This window comes from Capsicum annuum, chromosome 9 (assembly GCF_002878395.1).
Source record: "Capsicum annuum cultivar UCD-10X-F1 chromosome 9, UCD10Xv1.1, whole genome shotgun sequence".
Classification (NCBI taxonomy): domain Eukaryota; kingdom Viridiplantae; phylum Streptophyta; class Magnoliopsida; order Solanales; family Solanaceae; genus Capsicum; species Capsicum annuum.
In genome coordinates this window covers 64,901,491-64,928,363 of record NC_061119.1, presented here as the reverse complement: position 1 = coordinate 64,928,363, position 26,873 = coordinate 64,901,491, and the positions used below count along the sequence as shown (strand labels likewise).

Sequence of the window (26,873 nt, the reverse complement as noted above, 5' to 3'; positions counted from 1 at the left end):
TAGAGGCAAAGGAAAACTCCTCCCAGTTCCCAGATCCCGTCATTGTTTCTTGTGTATCTATCTTCATGGGGAAAGCTTTTACTTCATTATCTTCCCAATTTTGAAATAATACTGAACGAATAGGATCAACTTAATGGCTACTCAATGACAAAGCATAAATGGAATGTTGACCAATTTTTTCACCTCATGACATAAATGCCATACTATGGATTTTGCCCTTATTCTATCAAACATCAGTACAAACAATTCTGCATATCTGACTAGGCATCCATCTCGACTTCAAGGATGTGGATCGATCATCATGAATAAATTATCTGATGAAGCTACTACATTAACACAAAATGTTGGGCCCATGCATGGGCCTCCAACATTAGTATATAAAGAAAGAATAAAAGAGGTTATATGACAGGCGCCCTTGTTCATGGATGCCGTTCAACTTCTTATTTTCTTAATTTAATTTATTAATTTTCACATAACATTACATATTACATAAGCCACCGACCTTGAATTAAAAGGGACAAACAAGTTTTCCACTTAAAATAAAAAGGACAATTTTTTTTATTTTTTTAAAAATATTTTCGCTCCAACAGCTTTGCACAGTTGTTGAATAACTGTGTAAAGTTGTTTGATAACTTTAATAGTTATTGAGATAATTTATACAATTATTGAATTAGACAATTGTTTAAGGACTTTAATTTTTTAATTTAATAATATTGTGGACCACTTGTCTGTTGTTTTTAATTAAAGACTTCGAACTCATTTTTCTCTAAGCCACCTCTCTCTCTCAATTTGATTTTTTACTTTTCCTTTCTCAAAAATTATAATATCGATACGCAGTAATTTTTCCTTCTTTTCTGAGATCTCAGATAATAATAAATTCTTAGAAAAAAATGGCGTCAATTTCTTCAAGTCCTCGAAGTGTAGAAGAGATCTTCAAAGATTACAACGCTCGTCGCGCTGGCATAGTTCGTGCTTTAACTGATGGTACTGCATGCATACTTTTTGTAACCCAATCTTTTTTTTTTTAAAAAAATAATTTTGGGTTTTCTTGATTAATTGTTTTTTTTTCAGATGTGGATGAATTTTATAATCTGTGTGATCCAGGTAATTTTCAGTTGAATTTACTTTTGTAGGTTTCTTGTAGATCGTGGATTTGCGATTTATCAATGTAGTGTCTTTGGATATTATGATATCCTATTTGTTGATGCTAAATTAATGAGCTTTTTCAGTCCACAAAGTGAATTTTTGCCAGTTTGCTTATTTTCAAACTTTCTGCTGATTGAAACATCTAAAGTTTCTTTTAATTTGGGTGCATTTGCTTGATTGAACAGAACTATTGGCAAGAAAGTTAAAGCCAAGATAATTGGTTCTATTGTTACAAAAATATGGTCTTTTTGATAACCGTGGTGTCCTTGCCAACTTTCGCCCACCTCGACTAATAATTCCACGGGGTGGCAGGTATGGCCCAGACACCACGGTTATAAAAAAAAATCATATTTTTTTTAACATTCTCCAAAGTTTCTCTGGAAAATTGTTTCGATTAGACTATAAATGTATTTTTAAAACATTATTAACAAAGGAGAATTTGAACAAAATGAAATTCTTTGTTTAGAGAAAGTTTTAACTAGACCTGTTGTGACTTGTCTTGACATTTTTTTATGCTTTTTCCCCCTTAAAAAATGTGTCACTACTTGGGTGTAGAGAAGGAAAATTTGTGTCTGTATGGACATCCAAATGAAATTTGGGAAGTTAACCTTCCTGCGGAGGAAGTTCCACCTGAGCTGCCAGAGCCAGCACTTGGGATAAATTTTGCCAGAGATGGAATGAACCGTAGAGATTGGCTTTCCCTGGTTGCTGTTCACAGTGATTGTTGGTTGCTTTCCGTGTCTTTCTATTTTGGAGCTCAGCTTAACCGAAATGAAAGGTACTCTTTTTGAATTATTAATTAAGATAAATCACATATATAGAATTGGGAGCACTTTAAGATAATGTGGCATCTCTTTTGACTGTTTCTCTTGTGAAGTGTTGTTCATTGATATATTCTATGCTGAATTTTTTTTTCACTATGATCTACTTTCCTGTACGTGGTTGCTGCTATGATTTTGATGTCTCATGTAAAAAAGGGATAACTTTTTCTTTGTATGTAAAGTTGCTAATTGTCTATAGTTTGAATGTTCTAGTTGTTGAGCAAGGGAATATCAATGTTCTGAAAAACCATTGTAAGCGTTGAGTCGCTAATTATCTTGAATTTATTCCACTTCTCTGGCTTAGGTGATAGAAAATGACTTTGAACTTCTTGTATTCTCATAGAGCACTTTTTCTTTATGGATTTTTAAAATTTAAGGAAAATTTAGAATGACGGTGGTTTATTTTTTGTTATGACTTAATAGAGGCATCTTGTGCGAGAAAAGTGGTCTTCTGCAGCCAGTGTGTCTTAATTGTGTAATGATGGTGAAGCTTTAAGAAAGTGTAGGTGTTATCACTATCAAAAATCAAAATGAAGCAGCTAGCAACTAAAGCAAGATCAACATAATGTCCAAATGGTATTGCATGTCACAATTAGCCTAGATTTCTGTGGAATACAGGAAAGCAGAACTTATCCAGGGAATCTATACTATCTGATATTGGCTCTTAATAGGGAAAATGAACTTGCAAGATGGATCCTTAATTCTTGTTGCTGATATTATTACTATGCATTCATTTGGGAACACACTGAAAGTGAGTTATTTGAATTATATTTAATCACGAAACAATATTGTTGCTGTTTTCACCTTTCAGTTATTGTCTGCTGGAGGACTGTCTAATTTTGCCTATGTTGTGATATGTGTTAGAAGGGCCAGATCATAGTAGATGTTGGCAGCTATAGTGCATTTGCTATGACAAAATTTGCCCAGGAGAGGCACGGTTATTTTCTTCTCTGTCATAGATGGAACTGTTAAGATAGCTATGATACAATAAACAACAATAACTTATCCAGTGTAATCCCACAATGAAATCCGGGAAGGGTCGGGTATACCCTAACCTTACTCCTACCTTTGTGGGGTTGACCGTGGAGACACAGTTTCCAATAGACCTCGGTTCAAAAGAAATGTTTTTGAAGAGGAATACTAAGACAACAAGATAGCAAGACGCAAAGCAAAATGAAGCAACAAATAGTCCTCCCCTTTTCTTTCAAAAAGAATGACCTGTTTTGACTTATCACCGAGTTTAAGAAAATTAAAAAAAAAACTTTTGAATCTTGTTGTCACACCTCAAATTCCATCGGGGTGGACAGGCACCCGTAGCCGTAAAGGCCCGAGAGCACCAATCCATAACCTTGTACTTCTTGTGCATTCTGCCAAGTATGGATATGATGCACCGATGAAAATAAACCACGCAGGCAAGTCCAAAACTATATATACAAGACTTGGCTGATGGGGCCACAACGCCTAAAAGGCATACATTACCGTGCTTAGCTTTACATTGGTATACAAAGCCTTTAAAAGATACATAGACTTAGTTAAGGTCGGGAGAAGCCCCTGCCTCACTCTTAACTACTATACAATACCAAGAGATATGAAACAGACTCGAAAATCCCCGAATCAACTTGTAGCTCACGAATAGCCGCTGTCATGTGCTCTGTGCTCTCCTATTGGGAGGTGTATTAGCTGAAGCACCTGTGCCTGTAACATGAAATGCATTAGGTCCCTTGAGGAACGTCAATACGAAAGTATGTACTGAACATGTAAGGATGAAGTGACTATACACAACACAAAAGCTCAATTGAAATCAGGTACAACTCTATAGATATTGCTAATAGACCACCTTTACATATACTTGTGGGATCATGTACAATACATCCTTTTTTTTCACTATACCCTTCTTACTTCATAATCTTTGTTGACCATGTGATACAAATGACCAACTGATCGATGGTAAATACACAAGTTGGGAGCGACCTATGCCAGGCTTACACCCCTGAGCTGCCACCCATATATAAACAGATTGGGATCGGCCCATGTTAGGCTTTTGCCCCTGAGCTGCAACCACGTATAAAGCGATTGGGATCGATTCATGCTAGGCTTTCGCCCCTGAGATGCCATCCGTACATAACCAGATTTGGGTTACTTAGTTTATTTAACCTTTGAGATTGTTACCTTGGTGGTCATAAAATTATTGAACTTTGAGCTTTGGGACAATAGTTCACCAATAAGAGACACGTGGCCCAAAAAAAAAGAGACACGTGAATAAATACTTAATGTAGTAACAATGAGGTAGGGAGCAGTTTGTACACAAATGAAATGCTTAGGAGCTGAAATAACACATGGATCTTATTTGACTAAAAGGAGAAATCCTGAAACTTGCTAGTGAAAGTAGACATGCAAACTTAATACTTAACACGTATTGAAGTATTTAAACACATTAGGGAGTGGGAACAAGGTCGTTAGCTACATGGGAGATCGTACACTGCCACTATGTATCATTTGCTATAGGAGAACTTTGGAAGCTTACTTTGTAACACAAGTGTTGGATTTCATGCCAAAGGATACGGAATAGAGTAGCCTAACATACCTTGCTGTACAACTCCGGTATTACCTCAAATTAACCTTCTTTCGTTCAGATTACTTATCTATAATGAAGTACGTGGTAAACCAGTATTAGTAGCTAATTAACAAATTTGGGCTATTCAACCTCACTCAAAACAGTAGCCGAGCAGTACGCTCGTAATTTACCAAATCAAGGGCGTTCTGTGAACCCCTTCTCTAATTACATTTGTACACACGTGTTCATATAAGATCCCCAGAAGCTTCTTTATTTTCATATGTATAAAACAGTTCACAAAGTGGGGTTGGGCAGTGGGCCCATACAATATCTATTTAAGTGGTGTATCATTACACCCTCCCTTGTATAAATCAATACCAACTGCTCACATCCCTTTTTAAGATCATCCAAGTTGTCTTCAAAATACACACATAAAACAACCCAAATACACACATAAAACAATCCCTAAAACAGTCCCAAAATTCCTTCATTATAACCTAATATTATTGAACTTTAAGGATTCCCACCAGCCTTCCATATTTCTTTCCAAAACACATGTAGAATTCTTCGACTAATATTGTATATAAGGAGTAGCAAAAATGACAGTAGCCTTACCTTAATTTCTGGAGTTTACACACTAACTTAAATTCTGCAATACTATGGAATTCTCTTCATACTTGAATACATTAAGAGGAAAACATCATTAAGAACCTCTAAAAGAGTATGAGACTGCCTTGTAATAGATTATTCTTAGGGTTGTCTCACAAATTTCAAGTTTGGAGACACATGATACTATAGCCCTTTAAGGTTGAATCAAGCTAAATCTATAAATTGTTTCACTTACCTTGGCTTGAGAAAAAAAATGGTGCAACGTACGAAATCTAGAGGGAAAAATAGGGCGCTCTTTGCTGTTCTATAGAAAAGTAGAGAGAACTAAGGAAATATGATCTTTTATTGATTTAAAAATGAAGGAAATGACCAACAACTTGGTCTTATGAAGGCCCTCTTTTGCTGCATTTTGGACCACAAATTGGTCAAATTGGTTCAAGTAGGTGCAAGGAGTTCAAGTTGCTCTAAAGGTCAAACTAGGTGATGCATCGACTTGCCTTATCCATGTCTAAAATGAGCCTTTTAACTTATTGGGCTTTTGGGACAAGTTTTAGGTGTTGGGCTGCCCATTCTCTCCTCTTTTTATTTTACTTAGTGTGGGCCTTAAATTAGTCCTTTAATATAGGCCTAAATTTGATCCATTAACCTTGACTCAATTAACTTGATAGCTCAAGTAGGTGACTCACATACTAGCTTAATTAAGTCAAGCAAGTAACTCCATATTTTTTTCCATTTCTAGATCTTAATCCCTTTATTTAACTTAAAACTAATATACACTCGATCACTTTGAGCTTTAGACTCAAATACCACCTTACGATCCTAAGTTTAAATACATTCATTGATGTTAACTTGATTATGCTGCAATGTACAAACAATTTCCTTCAAACCTATTTACCATCACTACATCGTATAAGAAGTCGAGTCCATTACCTATACCACAAGGCTATGTCAAGTTCCATAATAAGTAGAACTAGCACACGTAGAATACGGGGTGTTAAACTTGTGATCTAGGATGTGACCTAGTAGTTCAATGAAGTTAGGTTGAGCAACCATGAGGTCTCAGATTCAATTCCCAACAGAGACAAACACTAGGTAATTTCTTTTCATCTGTTCTAGACTTAGTGGACAGAGTTACCTAGTACCTGTTACCTTTTGTTAGTGGGAGGTGACAGGTATTCTGTGGAATTAGTCAAGGTGCGCGCAAGCTTTGATCGGACACCACAATTATAAAAAAAAAAGTTATGTCCAATTTACCAAAATGCCCTTTAATCTGGTGGTCTTAAACATGCCCCGTGGAAAGTGGAAAGTTGAAATTAGAGTGTTGCAAAAAAGGAAAGGGTCATTCTTTTTGAAGCAGACTAAAAGGGGAAGTTGGTAATTATTTTTGAAATGGAGAGTAATACATATTTTGAAGAATAAAAGACTACGTGACTGCCAAATAGCCCTCTCTCCCACATAATGTGCGAAAATGCTTGGCTACTTATTAGCCTTCTTTTCGAATCTCGGCCTCTAAAGTTTCCTATCTAGGATCTTGTCCCCTGTCCTTAATAAGCTAAAGTTGTGTCATGTCCTCTTCTTCACATGCTTGAACCATTTTAGCCTCGCTTTCCTCATTTTGTCTGCCATGTAGGCCACTCCCACTTTATCGTGGGTAACTTCATTTCTAATCATATCTCTCTAGTATGCCCACATATCCTTATGAGCATCTTTATCTCCGCTATCTTCATGTCCTAAACGCGGGCGTTTTTGACTGGCCAACACTCTGTCATATACAACAAACTTGGTGTAACCACCACTCTGTAGAACTTCCCTTTAAAACCGTGGCAACATGTTCTTATCATATAGTACCTCAGAGGAGAGCCTCCATTTCACCTATCCTAGTTCAATATGATGTGTGACATCATGATCGATCTTCCCGCCTTCTTGATCCAAGATATGTGAAACTCTCTCTCTTGTGTATGACTTGTGAATCGATCTTTATTTCCGCCTTTGATGTGTTGCGTTACTAAACTTGCACTCCCGTTAATTAGTTTTAGTCCTGGTTAACCTGAAACCTTTAGACTCTAGAGCCTGTCTCCAAATCTAGCCTATTGTTAACTTCTCCACGCGTCTCGTCAATCAATATTATGTCATCGGCGAATAATACGCACCACGACACCTCCTCATGAATATGTCGTATCAATATGTCTATTACTAAGGCAAATAAGAACATGCTAAGTGCTGACCCTTGGTGTAACCCCATCACGGTTCGAAAGCATTCTGAATCACCTCCTACTGTACTAATTTGGGTCTTGGTTTCATTTTACAATGTCCTTAATTGTCCTATAATGTAAGCTACAAGTACATCTTTAAACTCCAAACATCTCAAAAGGACCTTCTTGAGTACCACAACTAAACCCATATACATCCTTAGCGTTGGATGCTATCCATTCGTAAGCTACATTGATCTTTCTTTCCTTGAGAATCTTCACGAACTCTATCGAATTTCCCGCCGATGTCCCTATGTTTCAAGACCCAACTCTCAACATAGACATGATCTTAAACTACCATCAAACTCGACACCCCAAATGTAGGTTATAACAATACTCAAGTAAAACAGTCAGGGGTTCCCCTAAATTGACACTACAACAATTGGAGAATCTAGAATGAGAAAAAACATCATTTCACCCTTAAACTTGTCTGCGCAACTTACTTTAGACCTTTAACTTAACAAACATTTATTTACCCCCTTAACAACTTTAAAGTGAATTAATATCACCCCTAATGCCGATGTGACATTTAAAAAGAAGAAAAAAAAAAAGAAAAGCACGTATTTTATTTAAAAAAAGGAGACGATCCTACTTAAAAGAAAAATAAATCCCACCCTTTCTTCTTTGATGCCCCACACCCATCACCTCTCACCCCTCACCCCTCATCCTATTCTTCTGTTCTTTCTTCTTACACCCCCCATCCCAATTCCCTTTCTCCTCCTTCTTTCCACCTCTACTTCTATTACACTTCATCAAGTTCTTCAAGAAAAGAAAAAATGTGTCTGAAAAAGTTGTGAATTTTAAGACACTTTTCCAATATCCATTATTGAGAAGAAGAAGAAGAAATGTATTACCAATTCAATTTTTCACAATTCAAACAATTTCCTCAATTTTACAATTCCCGGACTTAATTTTTTTATATCTTTTTTTTTTTTTGTTGTTGTAAGACTGTTCAATGATTTCTTAATTTTCTTTAAATCCGATACCGTTTCTTGTTTTCTCTGCTTGCTGTAGCACCAACTTGTGGTTTTATTTGTTAATTTTTTTTCCAAATTTTCGGATTAATGTAAGGTGTGTTAGTTAGAATATTAAGATTTTGAATTGTTAAAAGAGGGTGTTTGTAGATGGAAAAAGGGGATGAATGGGTTGGAAGGAGGTGAGAAAGAGAGTCAAGGTAGAGGGCATGGGGTGGGGGTTTGCAGAACAAGAAATGGGGGTGCTGGGTGTAAAGAAGAAGGGAACGGAAGCAGGGGAGATTTTCCTTTTTTCTTTGAATGGAAGCAGGGGAGATTTCCTTTTTTCTTTGTTATTTTATTATATAATATCTAAATTAGTGGAGTCATTTTTTAAAAAAAATTTTAGAGGTGGCTCTGATGTGGCAACGACGTGGCACTGATATGTTATTCACTTTCTGTTGTGCGACTGGAAGCTGCAAAAGGGTGATGATAATTCACTTTAAAGTTGTTAAGGGGGTAAATAAATACCCATTAAGTTAAAGGTCTAAAGTAAATTGTGCTGTCAAGTTTAGGGGTGAGATGATGTAATTTCTCATCTAGAATTAAACGAAAAAAGTGCACCTAACAGGCAAGAAACAAACAACAACAACAACAAACCCAGTGTATTCCCACTTAGTGGGGTCTGGGGGGGGTAAGATGTACGCAGTCCATACCTCTACCTCTGGTGAAGTAGAAAGGCTGTTTCCGAAAGACCCCCGGCTCAAGTCACGAGATATCACACAAACACATAGTACAGCACAGAAGCAGATGACATAACATAGATACGGCACCCATAAGGAATATAAAACAGAGTAAAGCAGGAATGCAGGAATATAAAGCAGAGGAAAGCACACAGATTCGCAATAAGCATGGAACACGGAACACGGAACACTGAATACGGAATCATAACAGGAATACACCCCCACCAATTAATTCCCTACACTCGCGACCCGGACTGGCCCTAATCCTCTGCCGTAATTCGCATCTTCCAGACCTTCCTATCTAGGGTCATGTCCTCGGTGAGCTGTAACTGTTCCATGTCCCGCCTAATCACCTCACCCCAGTACTTCTTCGGTCTACCCCTACCCCGTCTAAAACCATCCAACGCTAGCCTCTCACACCTACGGACCGGGGCATCCATGCCCCTCCTCTTCACGTGTCCGAACCATCTCAATCGTGCTTCCCGCATCTTACACTCCACTGAAGTCACACCAACCTTCTCCCGGATAGTCTCATTCCGAACTCTATCCCCTCGGGTTAGTCCACACATCCAGCGCAACATCCGCATTTCTGCCACCTTCATTTTTTGGATGTGGGAGTTCTTAACTGGCCAACACTCCGCTCCATACAGCAAGGCCGGACGGACTACCACCCTATAGAATTTGCCTTTAAGCTTGGGCGGCACCTTCTTATCACACAGCACCCCCGATGCGAGTTTCCACTTCATCCATCCCGCCCCAATACGGTGCGAGACATCCTCGTCAATCTCACCGTTACTCTGGATCAGTTCACCAAAAATGACACCACAAAAATAATCAGTTCACCAAAAATGACACCATAACAATCGCGCAGTCTAGAATTAAAGGGAAAACAGTGCAAACAACAAGCAAGAAACACAAATGTGCAGCAATGAAAAATCTAATAAAAATACACACTGGATTGGACAAATTAATTCAATACACCTAATAAGAAAACACAAAGTGAACAAATTGATGCAACCAATTTTCAGAATAACAGGCAAGGTTTCTCAGTGATACCGGATGCAAGAAAAAGTATCATAAGCAATAGCAAATAGCAAAAAGCTGACAAAATGAGATGCTAGGGAGGTGATCAATTCAAATTTAAACTATTTTTCTAATATTTATGTCCAGAGGAAGTTCTAATGAATGTATGTAATGTCTCACAAAAATGCCATGCACACCCCGATGATAACTGCTTGTTATAGTCCAGAACCACGCCTGGCCAGCAGTATCCCAAATTTGCAGCTTGATTGTCTTTCCATCCTGCTCCACAGTCCTAATTTTGTAAATCAACTCTGATGGTGCTAATGTAACTTCAACATATAAATCATTGGTGAATCTGAAAAGAAGACTGCATTTGCCGGCTAAAGAATCAACCGATCACAACAATTTGAACAAGTAATCCCGGCAACAAAAAAAGAGCAATAAAAACGAAACAAAATCACATGAATATTCGAGAATCTCGTACTATTTGTTGCTCATGTTTGCTTCTTCCCTTTTTGGCTACGGAGAAAACAGGTTTGATTTTTCTTGTGAGAAGTGAGGATTTCCATGTAGCTAAGCATATTCTTTTTGGGAAACTAGTAAACGAAACAAAATCACATGAATATTCGAGAATCTCGTACTATTTGTTGCTCATGTTTGCTTCTTCCCTTTTTGGCTACGGAGAAAACAGGTTTGATTTTTCTTGTGAGAAGTGAGGATTTCCATGTAGCTAAGCATATTCTTTTTGGGAAACTAGTAACTTGTGTGTACATATGTAAATGAATAAATAGCACAACAGCCATATTTACAAATGCGTCTTTACAAAACTGAAGCTATTCTAATCCTCTAAATGGCATCCAGCACACCAAGAATTCGACAGGTTCTCCTGAGTTAGGACCATACAACAAAAATAAAAGAGCAAAATACAGTTCAATTTAATCTTTCACTAAAAGTAGCTCAGATTTTCAAAACGTTTGGAAGCTCTCTCTTTTCAGATTGTCCACCAAATGTTACCTGGGACAATTATCCATCTTTCACCATTCTTTGCCTCAACTCCTGCTTCTTCCTAACTATGTAATAATCAGATGTCTTGTCTTTTATTATCCAAGTGATGCCTCTAAGATTAATGAAGATCCTCCACAGTTGTTCTCTTAGTTTGCATTGAAGAAAAAGATGGCTAAGGTCACAGTTGTTTGCACTTAATAGAGGTCTGAATCTGAATGGTTCAAGCATTTATTTGGTTTGAATAGGATTTCATTAATAAGATTTTGAACAAAATCCTAATATCAACAACAACAACAACAACATACCTAGTAAAATCCCACCAGTAAAGTTTGGGGAGGTAGAGAGACTGTTTTCGAAAGACCCTCGGTTCAAGTGTAGCATATCCAGGTGTAGAGCATAGGGAAACAAAGAACATAAATCAGCTAACATGAGATCAGTGCAAAGCCTACTAGAAAGAAACAATAATCAACCACAAATAGTGCAAATCGAAACACAATAAACAACAACATATGATAGAAAGCCTAAACCTTCAAAACAAGACATACTCATACTTTAATACTCGTCCTCCACATCCTCCTATCCAAGGTCATATCCGCGGTAACTTGAAGAAGCGCCATCTTCTGTCTAATCAACTCTACCTAATACTTTTTTGTCCCCGTACCTACTATATCCAACCTCTCGCATCTCTTCACTGGGCATCTGCACCTCGCCTCTTCACACTCCCAAACCATCTCAATATCGCTTTCCTCATGTTGTTCACCATGGATGCCGCTCCTACCTTATCATGAATAACCTTATTCCCGATTCTATTGCACCTAGTATGCCCACACAACCATCTTAACATCCTCATTTCAGTAACATGCATCTTCCGACCATGAGAGTTTTTGACTGGACAATACTCCGCCCCATATAACAACGTCGATCTAACCACCACTTTATAAAACTTACCTTTAAATTTCGATGGTATCTTGTCACACTAGACATCGGATGCAAGCCTCCGCTTCATCCACGCTGTACCAATACAATGTATGAGATCATCATCGATGCCCCCACTGTCCTAGATAATAGAGCCAAGATACTTGAAACAGTCCCTCTTGGTGATAACCTGTTCGTCCCGCTGCACTTCCACTTTTGCCTCATGCAACCTCTTATTGAATCTGCACTCCATATACCCATCTTAGTCTTGCTCAACCTAAACCCTTCAACTTTCGGTGTTTGGTTCCACACCTCCAATCTATCATTAACACCGCTACGTGTTTCATTAATAAGTACTATGTCATCCGCGAATTATATACACCAAGGAACTTCATCTTGAATGCACTGCGTCAATTCATCCATCGCCAAGGCAAAGAGGAACGGCCTAAGAACTGAATCTTGGTGCAACCCCATTTCCACATGGAAGTGCTCCGAGTCTCCTCATATCGTTCTAATTATGTTTTAGCTCCATCATACATGTTCTTTATCGCCTTAATGTAAGCCACCGGTTCACCTCTAGACTCCTGGCATCTCCCAAGGACGTCCCTCAAACTCTGTTGTACGCCTTCTCAAGGGTCAATGAACACCATATGTAGGTCTCTCTTCTTTTCCCGATATTTCTCCATCAGTCTCCTCACAAGATGATTGGCTTCTGTAGTAGACCGCCTTGACATAAATCCAACTGGTTCTAAAAAATGGACACATCCCTTCTCACCCTCATCTCTACCATTCTTCCCCAGATTTTCATAGTGTGACTTAGTCACTTATACCCCTGTAATTGTTACAGTTTTGGATGTCACCCTTATTCTTGTACAACGATACCATAGTACTCCATCTCCATTCTTTGAGCATCTTAGCCGTCGTAAAAATGACATTAAACAAACCAGTCAACCACATCAAACCTGCCCTGGTCGTGCTTTTCCAAAACTCCATCGGAATCTCATCAAGTTCGATCGCTCTTCCTCTACTCATTTTGCTAATTGCGCGTCTCACCTCAACAAAAACAACAACAACATACCCAGTTTATTCCCACATAGTGGGGTCTGGGGAGGATAGAGTATACGCAGACCATACCACTACCTTAGGTGCAGTAGAGAGGCTGTTTCTGATAGACCCCCGGTTTAGAACCGATAACAATATAACAAACACAAAAGTTAAGTGCAAAATAAACTAACACCGCTAGCAACAAGATAATACTACAACCACAAGATAAGAATAAGAACTATCTAACCGAAATCATAGACATCACACAACACCACGAATAAAAACTGCAGATACAAAAGAACGCTTCCTTATTGTTACTGACGCACTCCCACCCCCTAACCCTCTACCCTAATCCGCGTCCTCCACACCTTCCCATCCAGGGTATGACCCTCCGTAAGTAACTGCTCCATATCATGCCTAATCACCTCCCTCCAATATTTCTTCGATCCACATCTACCCCACCTAAAATAATCCATAGCTAGTGTCTCACACCTCCGCACTGGAGCATCCGAGCCCCTCCTCATCACGTCTCACCTCCTCGACCTTAATACTCCTACAATATCCGAAATCTCTATGCTTCTCCGAGTGCTCCAAATCACCCAACACAACGACTCTATCACCTAATTTGTTCAAAAGTTTGTGGAAGTAGGCTTCCATCTATGCTTGATGAGCGTCTCATCTGCTAATACCTTACCTTCCTAATCCTTGATGCACTTCACTTGATTTAGGTCACAGGAAAGTCTTAATATCATTAATTGTTATTTTTGTGTGAATAATTTTCACCACACCCTGTCCATAACCTCCGGCCATTACTACTAACCATCTACTAACCATCTGTGCCATCACAACACTGTTGCTGGACCATCCATCACCACCAGTAACCACTAGCCACTTCTGCCATCACAACCATTATTAGCAACCACAACCGCTGCCAACCGCTACTGTCAATCACTACCACACGTACCACCTCTATCATTATAATTATACTCACTGTCACCACTCCGCCATCATCAACCGTCACTACCATTGCTACGGCTAAATCCCAACTACCAACCATCTCCACCATCACAATAAGCCAACGACCACCACACCAACATCAACCGCTACACATTCTTCAGTCACCACCACTAACTACTAACTCAACAGCTACCACCACTAAGTACCAACTGCCACTATTGTGCTAATTGCTACAACACCAACTACCTCCACCTCACAACTATTACCACCACCATTAGTAGCCGCTAGCACAATCACCACCGCATCACCACTAAAAACCATCCCCACCGTCGCTAGCAAATATAAATATTTCTTTTTTTATCAAACAAAGACTTCATTATATTAATTTTTTTCTTTTTCTAACATTTAACTATTTTTTATTTGAATTGTACATTTATTATGTTTAAAAACGAATGTTGAAAACAAACCGTCTTAATCATTCAATGTTCATATTTGGAGACCTCTTAATCATTCAGATGTGCATTTAGATTCAAATGTCTTAATCTTAATGTAAACAAGTGAGGCCTAACTGTCTCAGCCCTTTCTCCACATAAATAATATCTGGGGCAGAGAGAGATCCCTCTTTTCATCAAGTTTTCCCGGGTTAGAACAACTTCTTTTGTTAAAAGCCAAAAAACAGCAAGGCACTTTATGTGTATCGTTGTCTTCCAGATGTGCTTCCAAGGCCTATTCTTAACCTGTTGATTGGTCTGATTCAATACTTTATAAGCTGAACTCACCTTGTTTGAGTCACTAGTTTGCCCATTCCACCAGAGTCTATCAGCCCCTCCTGTAAATCCCAAAATTTTCGTAAGTACTGTTAAATTCAGTCGCCCTATTCAACTCCCAGTCTCTGAGCATTCTGAACTTCTGAAGGTCTATGTTGCTAGGACTCTAAAAGAAGTCAATGATTCTCCAAAAGTAATGTATTTTTGGAGAATCCATCACGGGCTGAGGCATTGAAAGTGAAGAGTCCGTGCTACTTAGCTGAAGGTAAGATCCAACCTTAGTTTGTCTAAAGTTCTGCTAGGGTCTTTTGCTGATGTTGCACTAGGTAGAAAATATCAAGAGTATTGATAGCTATGCATTGTTAAGACTGCCATTAAATGTTGACAGTGTTTTAAGCAAATAAATGGTTGCTCTGTGCTATCCGGTTGCTATTCTTCAGTTTGTACTTCATTCAATCTTGAAATGTGACAAATTCTGTTTGTCCAAAAGATGAATTCTTGCGTCTATATGATTGCAGATTTTTTCTGATGGGGCAGATATTTTTCATGCTTGTCAAGTATAGAGGTTATAACGTTTTTCTTTATTACATGCAGCTCCATGTCCATGTACCATCCTGTTAAGAGTCAGTTACACAAGTTCTGATTTGTGAAATCCATCTTTGTAAACTCTCTATCTGTTAAGTACACAAACTTACTGCATAACGCTTCTCTCTGTTTTTTAAAGCTTCGGCAAGTACCATAGATCATTCACCGACTTAAAGTCACGATTTGAAGTAATTAAATCATTTTAGCTTTCTTATATGTCTTCAAGTATTGGATTTCATTGAGGACTATTTCTGTTGTGAATGTATGGTGTGGTGTATTGCCTCTTTTTATTTTGTTTCCCAAGACATCCATCCACTCTTCATCGCTTGCCCCTCGATTTCTGATGGGTGACCATTCTATTTAATGTTGTACATTGCCTCCCTGGATGTTAGGCGTGAAGTGGAGGAACCTCTATAGTTACACAATTTAAACATGCAAAAGCTTCGGAATGGTCTATAGACTTATCCACCACATTACCTTTATTTACATGTAGTATATATGTTATGTTTTCTAGTTTGATATCTTTTTCCAGTTCCACTTTCTTTAGAGATTAGCTGTTGGTGCTAATAACAAGCCTTAAGGCACTTTTCTCTTCCTAATGATAGATTGCATCTCTGGTAATAATGAACATACATTTGTGGATTAAAAATAAAAGGGAAGACACTTGCACAAAGCGTCCGGTGTTCACACAATCTCCGGGAGGGATCGCACCTAAGGAGGTGTGATAGAGAGAGAGTGTTAAGGATGTTATCACATGTTTGCCCAGACATTCTTTTTTTTCAAGAGATCTCATAGTTTATACTTCTCATGGTGCTTGTCTGATCCTTCTTCTCTTGGGCATTGCATTAGATTCAAAATTCAGTGGCAGCATTTTTTTGGGGGGTATAATCATCTGGTATCCGGAACTCACTATCCCCACTAATCTAGATTCGCACCACATAGGGCCCATTTAAGGAGCAAGCGCTCCCTACCAGGAGCAGCATTTATTACTTCTAATTCACCTCTTTTGCCACTCCACCATCTTCTTTTGTGGTGGATGTGTGGAGGCTTGCAAGAGGTGAAAAGAATCATAATATAGTGTCACTCTACTTGCTAATTGCTATTTGCAGACAGCTTTCCGATTTGGTTCTTTATTACTTTCACTTGGGAGTCTCTTCTTTATGGTGTACTCTTCTAGAGAAAGTCCTTTTTATTTTGACTTCCATACTTGTTGGACAGGAAACGTCTATTCAGCTTGATCAATGAATTGCCCACCGTCTTTGAAGTTGTGACAGAAAGAAAGCCTATCAAAGATAATCCAAGTGCAGACAGTGGGAGCAAATCCCGTGGTAGTAGCATAAAGGTAGGGAAAATATCCAAACATTTATGTTTTCTTCCCTTTATTTTGTTGTTCCTGAGTTGGTAGATCCCCTTTGTATTTGAAGGATTAATGCGAAATATCAGTAACATCATGATACTCATATTTCTCCTCAGTATGTCATGATCTGTTATTTATGTGCTTGCTCACTCTCTCCTTCATTACTAAAGCCAAAAGTCCCCTGTTTTATGCAGAGATCTAGTGATGGTCAGGCGAAAAGCACCTCAAAATTGGCAGATGAAAGTTATGAGGAGGATGAAGAAGAACACGGTGAAACACTCTGTGGAAGCTGTGGTGGAAATTACAGCGCTGATGAATTTTGGATTGGCTGCGACATCTGTGAGAAGTGGTACCATGGCAAGTGTGTGAAGATAACGCCTGTGAAAGCTGAGAGTATAAAGCAATACAAATGCCCATCTTGTACCTTGAAGCGGAGCAGGCAATAGTCTCGTGAATCAGAGAGGGAGGCCATAAATCTTGTTCTGGCCATTAACAGAGTAGTACAGCAATATTACAATTTGTAATGGACATGCTATTGTAATTTTTCTTTTACCTATATATGCTCAAAAAGAGGATGAAGTTTCTCTTCTTTCCATAGTCCATCTTCTGAAGTTAATACAATCCCAATATATAGAAAGTCTGTTGATTTACTCTACTTTCTTTATCGAGTTAAATGCTTCACAGTTATTTGTCAAAGAATTACATAGTTTGTTAATTTATATAGTTCTTTCAATGAACTGATGAATGCAATTGTATTATGTTGATTGTGTCTTTGCAGGTATACTTCCAACGAAAGACCTGATAACTTCCATGACTGGCTATTTTATTGACGGTGTGCTATCTGGATTTAGCCAACAGTATGAACCAAAAACTGAATATAAATTGAACATATCAAGGATAAAGGCTGGCTAGTAGATATGCCGTATTTTGTCTTGTACCTCAAATTTTCAGACTAGTTTCAGAAAATTCCAATAGAGAAGTGCCAATTTTTACTACTATTGTTAGCTGGTTGTTTCTTATAAGTTTAGTTCTCTTCACCAAATGATTATAAAAATCAAGATTATTGTGTTTAAGAAATTGAGGACTCTTTTTCACTTAGCTTGGTTTGTTCCGAAAATTTATCAGCATTCTACCTACCCTGTTTCCATAGTATCCATCAACTTGCTAACATTATCTTGAAAACAGTATTCTTCTGTCTATAAGCTTTGGCATAGTTCTCTGCAATGCCTGAGAAATTCAGAGAGCTGCCAAGTTCCAATATGGCTTCAAATCGTTCCGATTGTTCATCGAAAGAGAGACTGAAATGGACACAAGAGCTTCATGATCTATTTGAGAAGGCAGTTAGTCAGCTTGGAGGTCCAGAAAGTAAGTTATCTTTATTAAAGTTCGTGATCATCTTATCTAAAAGCTTTAACAGTTAAAGAGAGTTCAACTTTTATTTATTTAATTACCTCTTGGACATTGCTGATGTTGCCCCTCACGTGCAAGCCTGGTTGTTTTCCACAGGCCAAGGAAGTGAAAATTCTTTTTTATAACGGAAAAGGGATAAATAAACCTTCGAACTATATATACCTTGAAATGGAAATGATATGTATATGCCCCTCACATTTATGGTTGGGGCATATGTGTACCAAAGTATAACAGAGGGTACACATATGCCCCTACCATTAGTGTGGGGCATATACATATCAGTCATTAACGGTAGGGATATATGTGTACCAAAAGTATGACGAAGGGTATATTCGTATCATTTATATATTTGTCCCTTTTCCGTTTTGATAATGAGTGACGATGAGATCCACTTTTATTTAGTTGATTATATCTTTGACACGCTTGCGTGGGGACTTGGTTCTTTTTCATGAACCAAACATGTCTAAATTCTTTTTGATGATAGGTGGCAATGAGACTCACGGTTACTTTTGACTTAATTTAGTCTCTGAACACGACATCACATGCCTACAATCGCAGTTCTTTTTCATGAGTCAAACGTTTGAAAATTCTTTTTCTGTTCAATAATTCTCTGTTCAATTTAAAACGCGTTCTACCATATAATTATCTCCTCACCCCCTTTTTTTCATTTTCTTCAAAAAATTAAATTGTCTTGCAGGAGCAACACCAAAAGGAATTTTGAAAGTTATGGGGATTCCTGGTCTGACAATCTTCCATGTGAAAAGCCACCTACAGGTTTTCTTATATGTTTCCCTTGTGATGATTTGTTTCATTTGTGTGCATCTTTTTTACATATTGCTTGTTAACATCTCTCTATCTCCTTCTTGTTATGGAAAAAAAAAACTTTGGATGGATGGATAAACAGTTCATGTATGTGGAGGCAATTTTTTTTTTTTTTTGAAATATATTGGTTCTAAATCTTTCTTTGATATATTTTGGTTCTAAACTGATATTTATTTACTATATTTTCTGAGTGTGTTCAAATAAATATGTATATCATATGCTGATTATGATGGGTTCAATTGAATTCGTTCCCAACACTCCAGGGTTCGTCTTTGAGTTAATGACTGCAATCAAGGCTGGAGTCAAAGTTCTAGCTATCGGTTCGATAGAATCCGTAGTGCTTTGATCAAAATTCTATATTTGTAGTAAAAAATTCACTTCATAAGTAAATTTATTCAAAATTCAATAAATTGTACTTGTACAATCCAGAAGTCATAAATTCAGGATTCTAAGTCTTCCTTTGCAGCAGGGTGGAACTAGAAACCTGGTTAAGAATTAACGTGAATCCAGTAAATTTTGCTTATAATTTTGTATGTCTTTATATATTTGACTGCAAATCTAGTTATTATTATTATGGTATCAATTTGAAATTGTTAGTATTTAAATTTCAAATTTTGGATCCGCCTTTTTTTCCTCTCTATTTTATTTACTTGATGACTAAAATGTGACTCAAGTGGTGTGTGTTGTATATATATGCATGAAATAGGTGAAGTACTTGCGTTATAAATAGTAATTTATTTCATTCTTTATTTTTTCTCTCAATTTGCAACAGAAATACCGTATGTCAAAATTTGTCCGCGAAGATCCTGCTAGTAAGTCTCTTTTCTTTTACTTTTTTTTTATAAAAATATCCATTGGTTATATGTAAGTTGATTATATTATTAGTATAATATATACTAAGTTTTATTTGTTTTGTCTTACTTTTCATTTTCTAATATAGTTGGCAAGTCCGAAAGGAAAAGCATATCTGAAATTTTGCCAAACTTCAGCGCTACAGCGTAAGTTACTTCTTCATTATTCCTATATACGAAGGTGAATCTAGGATTTCAAGTTTATTGATTCCTATAATGATTTTAAATTATATACAATAATAATTAGATTCACAATTAAATATTTATAGATGTTTAGTGAATTTTTTTTGTTACATATTGGCTTGCCATATCACTCAAGTGCCATTTATATGCGTTTTTTGCTGTAGATTATAATTAAAAATCCGCAGATCTTGCCAACAAAAATCTGTTGTAAAGTAATCAAGGTTACTTGGGGATTTTAGATCCGTTGGAACTTTACACGGGTTAATAAATTGGTATATAACTTTCATGCAGATATTTCTGCACGAAATATCCAAAATTCGCAAGAAATTTCGGTGGAAATTTTGCATGAAATCCATCGGAGTCATAAATAAAAATTTTCCGGTAAAATATTCATGTAATTGACACTTTTTTCTGATAGTTAATTAATCTGTAGGCAGAGCTCTAAATCTGCTACTGTACAAGTAACTATTTCAATCTTAAAATTTCTCTAAAATATGGTATCAAATGTAAACGAATTTAATTTATATCTTTACACAAACATTTTGAAAAATTACAACTACTAGGTATTTTAACAAATTAAAGAGTTAAGTCTGCCTTATCATTCAAGTCAATAGTTCAAGTACGTATCATGAACAAAACCTATAATTAATTATCTTTTAAGTGATTATTAGATGAAAATTCATAACACTATCCGTGTATAGAAGTTAAACTCTATATCGATCTATCTAGGGGAGCTCAGCTTAATGAAGCATTACAAATGCATATGGATGCACACAAACGATTAAATGATCATCTTGAGGTAAAGTAATTAACCATATAATAAGTCTTTTGATGCTTTTCATCCATGTTTAGCAAGCTACTAAGAGAAATTCTTTTGTTCTTACAGATTCAAAGGAACTTGAAGATAAAACTTGAAGCACAAGGAAGGTTTCTAGACCGAATAATGGAAGAACAAAAAGCTCGTGCTTCGGGTTCTAGGCCAAGCCTAAAGTCCTATTCGTATTCACCCTTGTCATTACCATCTCTATGCGAGGAATCTGAATCAAACATTAAAGAACTGGAGGTTGGATATGATACCGAGATTGATAGATTTTGTTGTCAAGCACGAAAAAGGACTCGATTTGAGGACGACGCTGCATTATTAAATCGTCGATACAATAGTACTAATCTTACATATTCACCATATGAAGAATTACAATCGAGTACTCTTGCAACTTACGAGTCACCACTTTTGCAATATGCTTTATTTGATTCTCTTTTATAGCCTTAAATAATTATGTTTGTGAATTTAAAGAGTATTAGACATGGGTTAATATATGTGAGTGAAGAAAAAATGTGTTAGCTAAGGTCAAATATGAACGTACTTACAATAAAACCACATATTGTGTGATATGTTATTTATGTTATCTTGATAATCAACCACAATCAACATCAGCTGTACTGTGCTTAGTCTTCACGATGGTGTATACTTTTTATCTCATACCGATTTAATGATAGAAGAGTGAGGATCTTTTTTAAGAATGTTCTATCGTTTTCAATTTAGATGTATCTCAGATACTTGAAGCATGATATATACTTGCGTATTACGTGTTTATTTTTGGTGCCTTCAGGATTATCATTGTCTTTTTGGGCATTGCTAAGTTGAGAAATAATTCCTCATACCGATTAGTATAATCTGGTTGGTCGTCAAACAAGGAAAGAACTAAAAATGAGCTTGTCATTTGATTCACTAATAATGTTTCGCAGGAATTTTATATGTATTTTAGTGGATGTTAGTTGTTGCATAAAAAATAGGAAATACAAAATATAATTTAAAGCGAATTTAGGTATAAATTATTGATAACCCACACTGACTTCAGTATAAGTAATAACAGAAATGCCATATAATTTAGACTTTGAGGAGCCCATTGTTCCTATAGGATTGGTGGTCAAGGAGGGCGTTATGATAATCAACAGTCACCGGGGAGAGCCCCTGGCCACTTTCAAGGGACGACCAACTTGGCCGAAGAGGCTGATCCTTCTTCACGACCTCTGATTCCCACAAGTTCCAAACTTGAGGCCGATAAATCAGAAGTAAGAAGGAGAAATCAGCCTTTCTCAAGGCTGCTTATACAATATTTTCTGAGTAAAAAAATTTGCAGGCCCCCAAATCTTCTGGGCAGAAAATTTTTACCAAGAGATATGGTTTGAGTACATTATCCAGCTTTAGCCTAAGATTGGAGCGGGAAATTGAGCACCTTGATACCAAATTAACGGTATCATGTATAAAAGAAGAATTAAGAGGGGAAGAGATAGATAAGAGAGTGTAAGAAGAGAAGAGATAGAGTTTTAATAAGAAGAAGGAAGAGAGACTGATTTTATTTGCATCCAAAAATTACCCTAACTGTTACAACTATAGCTACTTATAGCAATGCAGGAAAAATGAAAATGGGAATCGCGTGAACCATCCCAAATAAAATGCTAAAAATTCAAAGCAAGTGTAACAAACTTCCCCGCCAAAAAACAAAATGCCAAAACATGTGATCCAAGCCACCTCATCATCCTACATGGAATCCACCTTAACAATTACACAATACTTGTATTAATACCCCCTTACCCCTTATTGAGCAACACCCTTGCCTTCAAGGGTAAAAGAAGGGAACTTCAACCTCATAGTAGAAGCCAATTCTCAAGTAGCATACGAATCATCCAAACCAGACCCTTTAATCACTGAGCCACAAATTTATTTTCTTTTTTGGTCATTCTTCTATCAACTACTAACTCAGAAGAGGGACACAAAGGATTAATGATAGGATGATGGACAATATCAGTAGGAAGAGAATAACAAGTTTATGTTGAGAGACATGGAAAAATGGGGTGATGAGTACTTTAGATGGAAGTAAAAGGGTGTAGGCAACAACACCCACTCTAGCAGTAATAGGATAATGGCCAAAGTATCTGGAAGTAATCTTGTGCTAGGGTGAAACAGTTAAGGTGGATTGTCTATAAGGCTGAAATTTGACAAATACCCAATTACCTACCTAGAATCGTCTTAGACCTATGTGAATTAGCTTGAGCTTGCATCTTTTATTGAGCTCTAGTCATATGGAACATGGCTAGCTGAAGGTTGAATTCCCTAGTTAGTTGTAAGTTATCTACATTCGCAAGAGAAAAGTCACTAGAAAGATAAGGCAAATTGATTTGGGGGAGGATAGCCATAAAGAAGTTCAAATGGAGAGGTTTGGATAGAAGAATGATGATTAGAATTATACCACTATTCAGTCAATGGTAGATAAACAACTCAATCAGTAGGACTGTCACAACAAAAACATCTAAGATATGTCTCTAAGCACTTGTTCAATACCTCAGTCTGGCCATCAGTCTGAGGATGATTGTCATGACCCAAACTAGGGCCTGACCGTGATGGGTATCTCAAGTGCACCACCGACTAGAGACCACCCCATTAACCCAACCTGAAGATCACAATAATAATAAATTAAAAAATAATACGAAAGCCAACTAAACAAAAATATGAAGATGAATGAATGACTCAACACAACTAAGAGTCACAACAATAACCAACCAACCCACATCTGTCCACAATAGCCTCTAAAACCAGAATACCAAACAGGCCAGGACATTCCTCCAACCATGACCAAAAGAATCCAAAAGTACTGAGTCAAAATAAAAGAAGATGGAAATGATAAGGCCCTCTGAAAGATGGAAACTCACCATTTCACAACTACTCGATAAATGTGCTAATCCACCTAATGTTGCACAAGGGTAAAAGAAGTGTCTTCGAACCCTATATTATGAAATAATGTAGCTTCCTAGGACGATCAGTGGGATAAGCACCAACATGTAACTCAAGATAGAGATAAAATAATGTTATTTCCAAAGCCAAATAAATCACATACACTCATTGCATATACATACGTATAAGATGCCAGGATAGGGAATAAGGTTTAAGCACGAGATTTAAAACCATTATCCTGGACTATGTATCTTTAACTGTCCTAAGGGTATCCATGGGCTATATGAGTTCAACTCCCTTTGCTAAAAAGGCTCCAGTACGTCTTAGCTACATGAATCAGAAGAAATCCAAGGAAGGGCCAAAGAAATCGAGGTTCCAATCATTCTCCCTCTCTCTCTATATATATAATGTGTGCACTATGCACACGGTTATAAAGAGCCCCACGTTGGCAAACGTGATTTCCAATATCGTTCCCCTAGGACCTTCACTTTCCATAACAAGCTACACAACTCCCTTTAAGCCCAAATTAAAACCATTTACACGCATTTCCATCCATAAACCAAGGAGTCTTTTAGTTATGCATTTACCATTGGTATTGTACTACCAATTAAAGTTACTGGCAAGCCAATTCCATTATGCCATACCAAAATCAATTAGCCAAATTGACTCCAAAGTTTCCAATTTAAAATCAAACTATAGCCACCAAGGCCTTTCAAAACCAATTTATGTTTCATTAACTTTCTATGAAATGTAAGGTTTCAAAAGTGAAGTAGATTATGTATATGTCCATGTTTCAAAACCAATTTCACAAGTTGGGCTGAGGTTAAAGCCAATTCCAAACCATTAAACTATAAAATTTAGGGAGACCCATGTTCCTATCCCAATTCCCACACCCATGCATTTATTTAGTTAAAAATTATGAGAATAAAGCTTAAGCAACCAATTCAAAACCATGATAACTCAATTCATGAAACAACCATTCCAAATCCCTCAATCCATGTTCAAAACCCAACAAGTAAACCATGATGAAACGCAAGAGGGTTGCACCATACTATGGGACCAGAACCCTTAGAGTCAGTCACAGGAAATAAATTAGTAAAGCATTAAAGAACCTAAAACTTTGTAGGAATTAAAAAACACAACAATTTAACGTGGAAACCTCCTTGCTCAAGGGAGAAAAAACCACAACTCTCCCTCACTAGCACTCAATATTCCACTATAATCAAACACTTGATTACAGACTAATGAAACTAACTCTAGGATCCACCAGTTAAAAATAACTCTATTACAAACCTACCTTGACAACTCTGCCAAGAACATACCTCAATACTGATTTAACTCTAACCAATATTGAACTTTGGTAACTCTACGTATGCACTCTTAAGAACACAAAAAAAAGCATTACTCTTATAACATGAGTAATTAAATTATATACTCAAGAATCTACTCAAGATCACTCACTCTTTCAGTACATACATAAGTCAGGAACTTAAGCAATGTCGCAAAATTAAGTTTTTGCCTCTTTTTTCTTTTTATATTCTGATCTTGCAAAAACTCACCAATTGAGAAACATTCTTTTTCTTTGGGACAGGTGTCCAGATAGTACATATCTCACCTACGTAGTTTGTTACACTAGACGACAAAATTATGCAAGCCATGTGACAATTGTATATTTCAATGAAGACTTAAGGACTGGTCCCTTTGTTGTCAACTGATCATCATTAAAATATGATATACCAAACTACATGGACAACAATTTAACACATGATTTTGTATAAAATTACTTTAGGGAAAAGATACATGCTTGAAACACACAAGAATTCATAACCAATTTGAAGTTTAGAGCCCGGATGATGAATGCACAGTGAAACCCTTGAATATTCTTAGGTTTTGTGTTTGACCGTGAAATAGAGGGATTTGATATTTTAAAACTCATAGGAATGGGATTATTTTATGTTTAAAGTCATAAAAAGGGTGAAAAGACCAAAAGCCCCTCACCCTTAAGTGACAACTTGCTAAGAGCATCCGTAACAATATTAGCAACTTGGGTAATAGTGAAGGCTCATGTCATAATCCTTAAGCAATTCAAGTCGACGACTTTGTGTGAGGTTCAATTTCTTTTGCGTGAACACATAATGCAAGTTCTTATGATCCGAATAGATATCCACATGCACCCTATACAGATAATGGTGCCAAATCTTCAATACAAAACCACAGCCACCAACTTTAGGTCATGAGTTGGATAGTTTATAACACCCCGATTCACTGATCCAGAATAATACACAGTGCTCATGACCCTGAGGGACCACAAGCTAACTCATGCCTGATATCTGTACCTGTAAACTGCATAATATCTCATAAAATATGCGGAAAACATGAACTATAAAGCCATAAGGTTCAATACTAATACATATTTGAAAAATATGGTATAACAATATCAAAAAGGAACATAAATACTGAAGTTTGAACATCTAATCTGACATCTGGTCTGAAAGCCTCTAACTGAACTGAATAAAGAGTTGATGAGACATATCTCCAACTAACTCCAATTACTGAAATAAAGTGAAAACTGAAATAGAAATAAAATCATCATGTCCTCGAAGGATGAGGACTCACGTCTAACTCTGACTGCTGATCCTAGAATCTACTACTGATTTGGAGCTCATGCCTCTGAACCTATAGTGTAACATAAGAGAAAGCACCATAGGACAAATGCGTCAGTACGTCTGAATGTACTGAGTATACGAGTGAGGTAGGATAAATGCAAAGGGTTATATGCATGAAAAATACTGACTAATATGAACGTGAGAGTACATATATGCATACGTAACTATAATTGAACTCGTGGAGATACTAACTACTGAGTCTGAATACTGACAACATAAGTGTACTGATAATGAGATTCTGAAAGACTGAGTTTACTGATCTTGATATGTAAGTCACTAATAAGTGATGGATCTGATACTGTATTACTGAATACTAAGAGACTGATATTGCATTACTGATAAAGAAATGATCGTTTCTAATAGTTCGAATTACGAAGAACTGGTCTGATTGACTGTATCTGACAGTCCTGAAGCTGAGTACTGATAGCATGAGTTCTGATAACTTTTGTGATTAATAGCATAGTGATTGTATCTGACAGT

At 37.0% G+C, this 26,873-nt stretch overlaps 2 protein-coding genes across 2 annotated transcripts; both read left to right on the top strand.

Moving 5' to 3' along the window:
• Positions 1-523: 523 nt before the first annotated feature.
• LOC107842591 (PHD finger protein ALFIN-LIKE 1) lies at positions 524-17,383 on the top strand. The gene is made up of 5 exons (XM_016686529.2): positions 524-984; positions 1,072-1,104; positions 1,702-1,924; positions 16,590-16,713; positions 16,923-17,383. Exons 1-5 carry the CDS (start codon positions 891-893, stop codon positions 17,172-17,174), a joined length of 726 nt encoding a protein of 241 aa, XP_016542015.1. The 5' UTR covers positions 524-890; the 3' UTR covers positions 17,175-17,383.
• Positions 17,384-17,511: 128 nt separating this feature from the next.
• On the top strand, positions 17,512-21,515 carry LOC107842045 (myb family transcription factor PHL7). Its single transcript, XM_016685849.2, has 6 exons — positions 17,512-18,093; positions 18,836-18,912; positions 19,733-19,772; positions 19,901-19,958; positions 20,724-20,793; positions 20,881-21,515. Exons 1-6 carry the CDS (start codon positions 17,952-17,954, stop codon positions 21,256-21,258), a joined length of 765 nt encoding a protein of 254 aa, XP_016541335.2. The 5' UTR covers positions 17,512-17,951; the 3' UTR covers positions 21,259-21,515.
• The last annotated feature ends 5,358 nt before the right edge of the window (positions 21,516-26,873 follow it).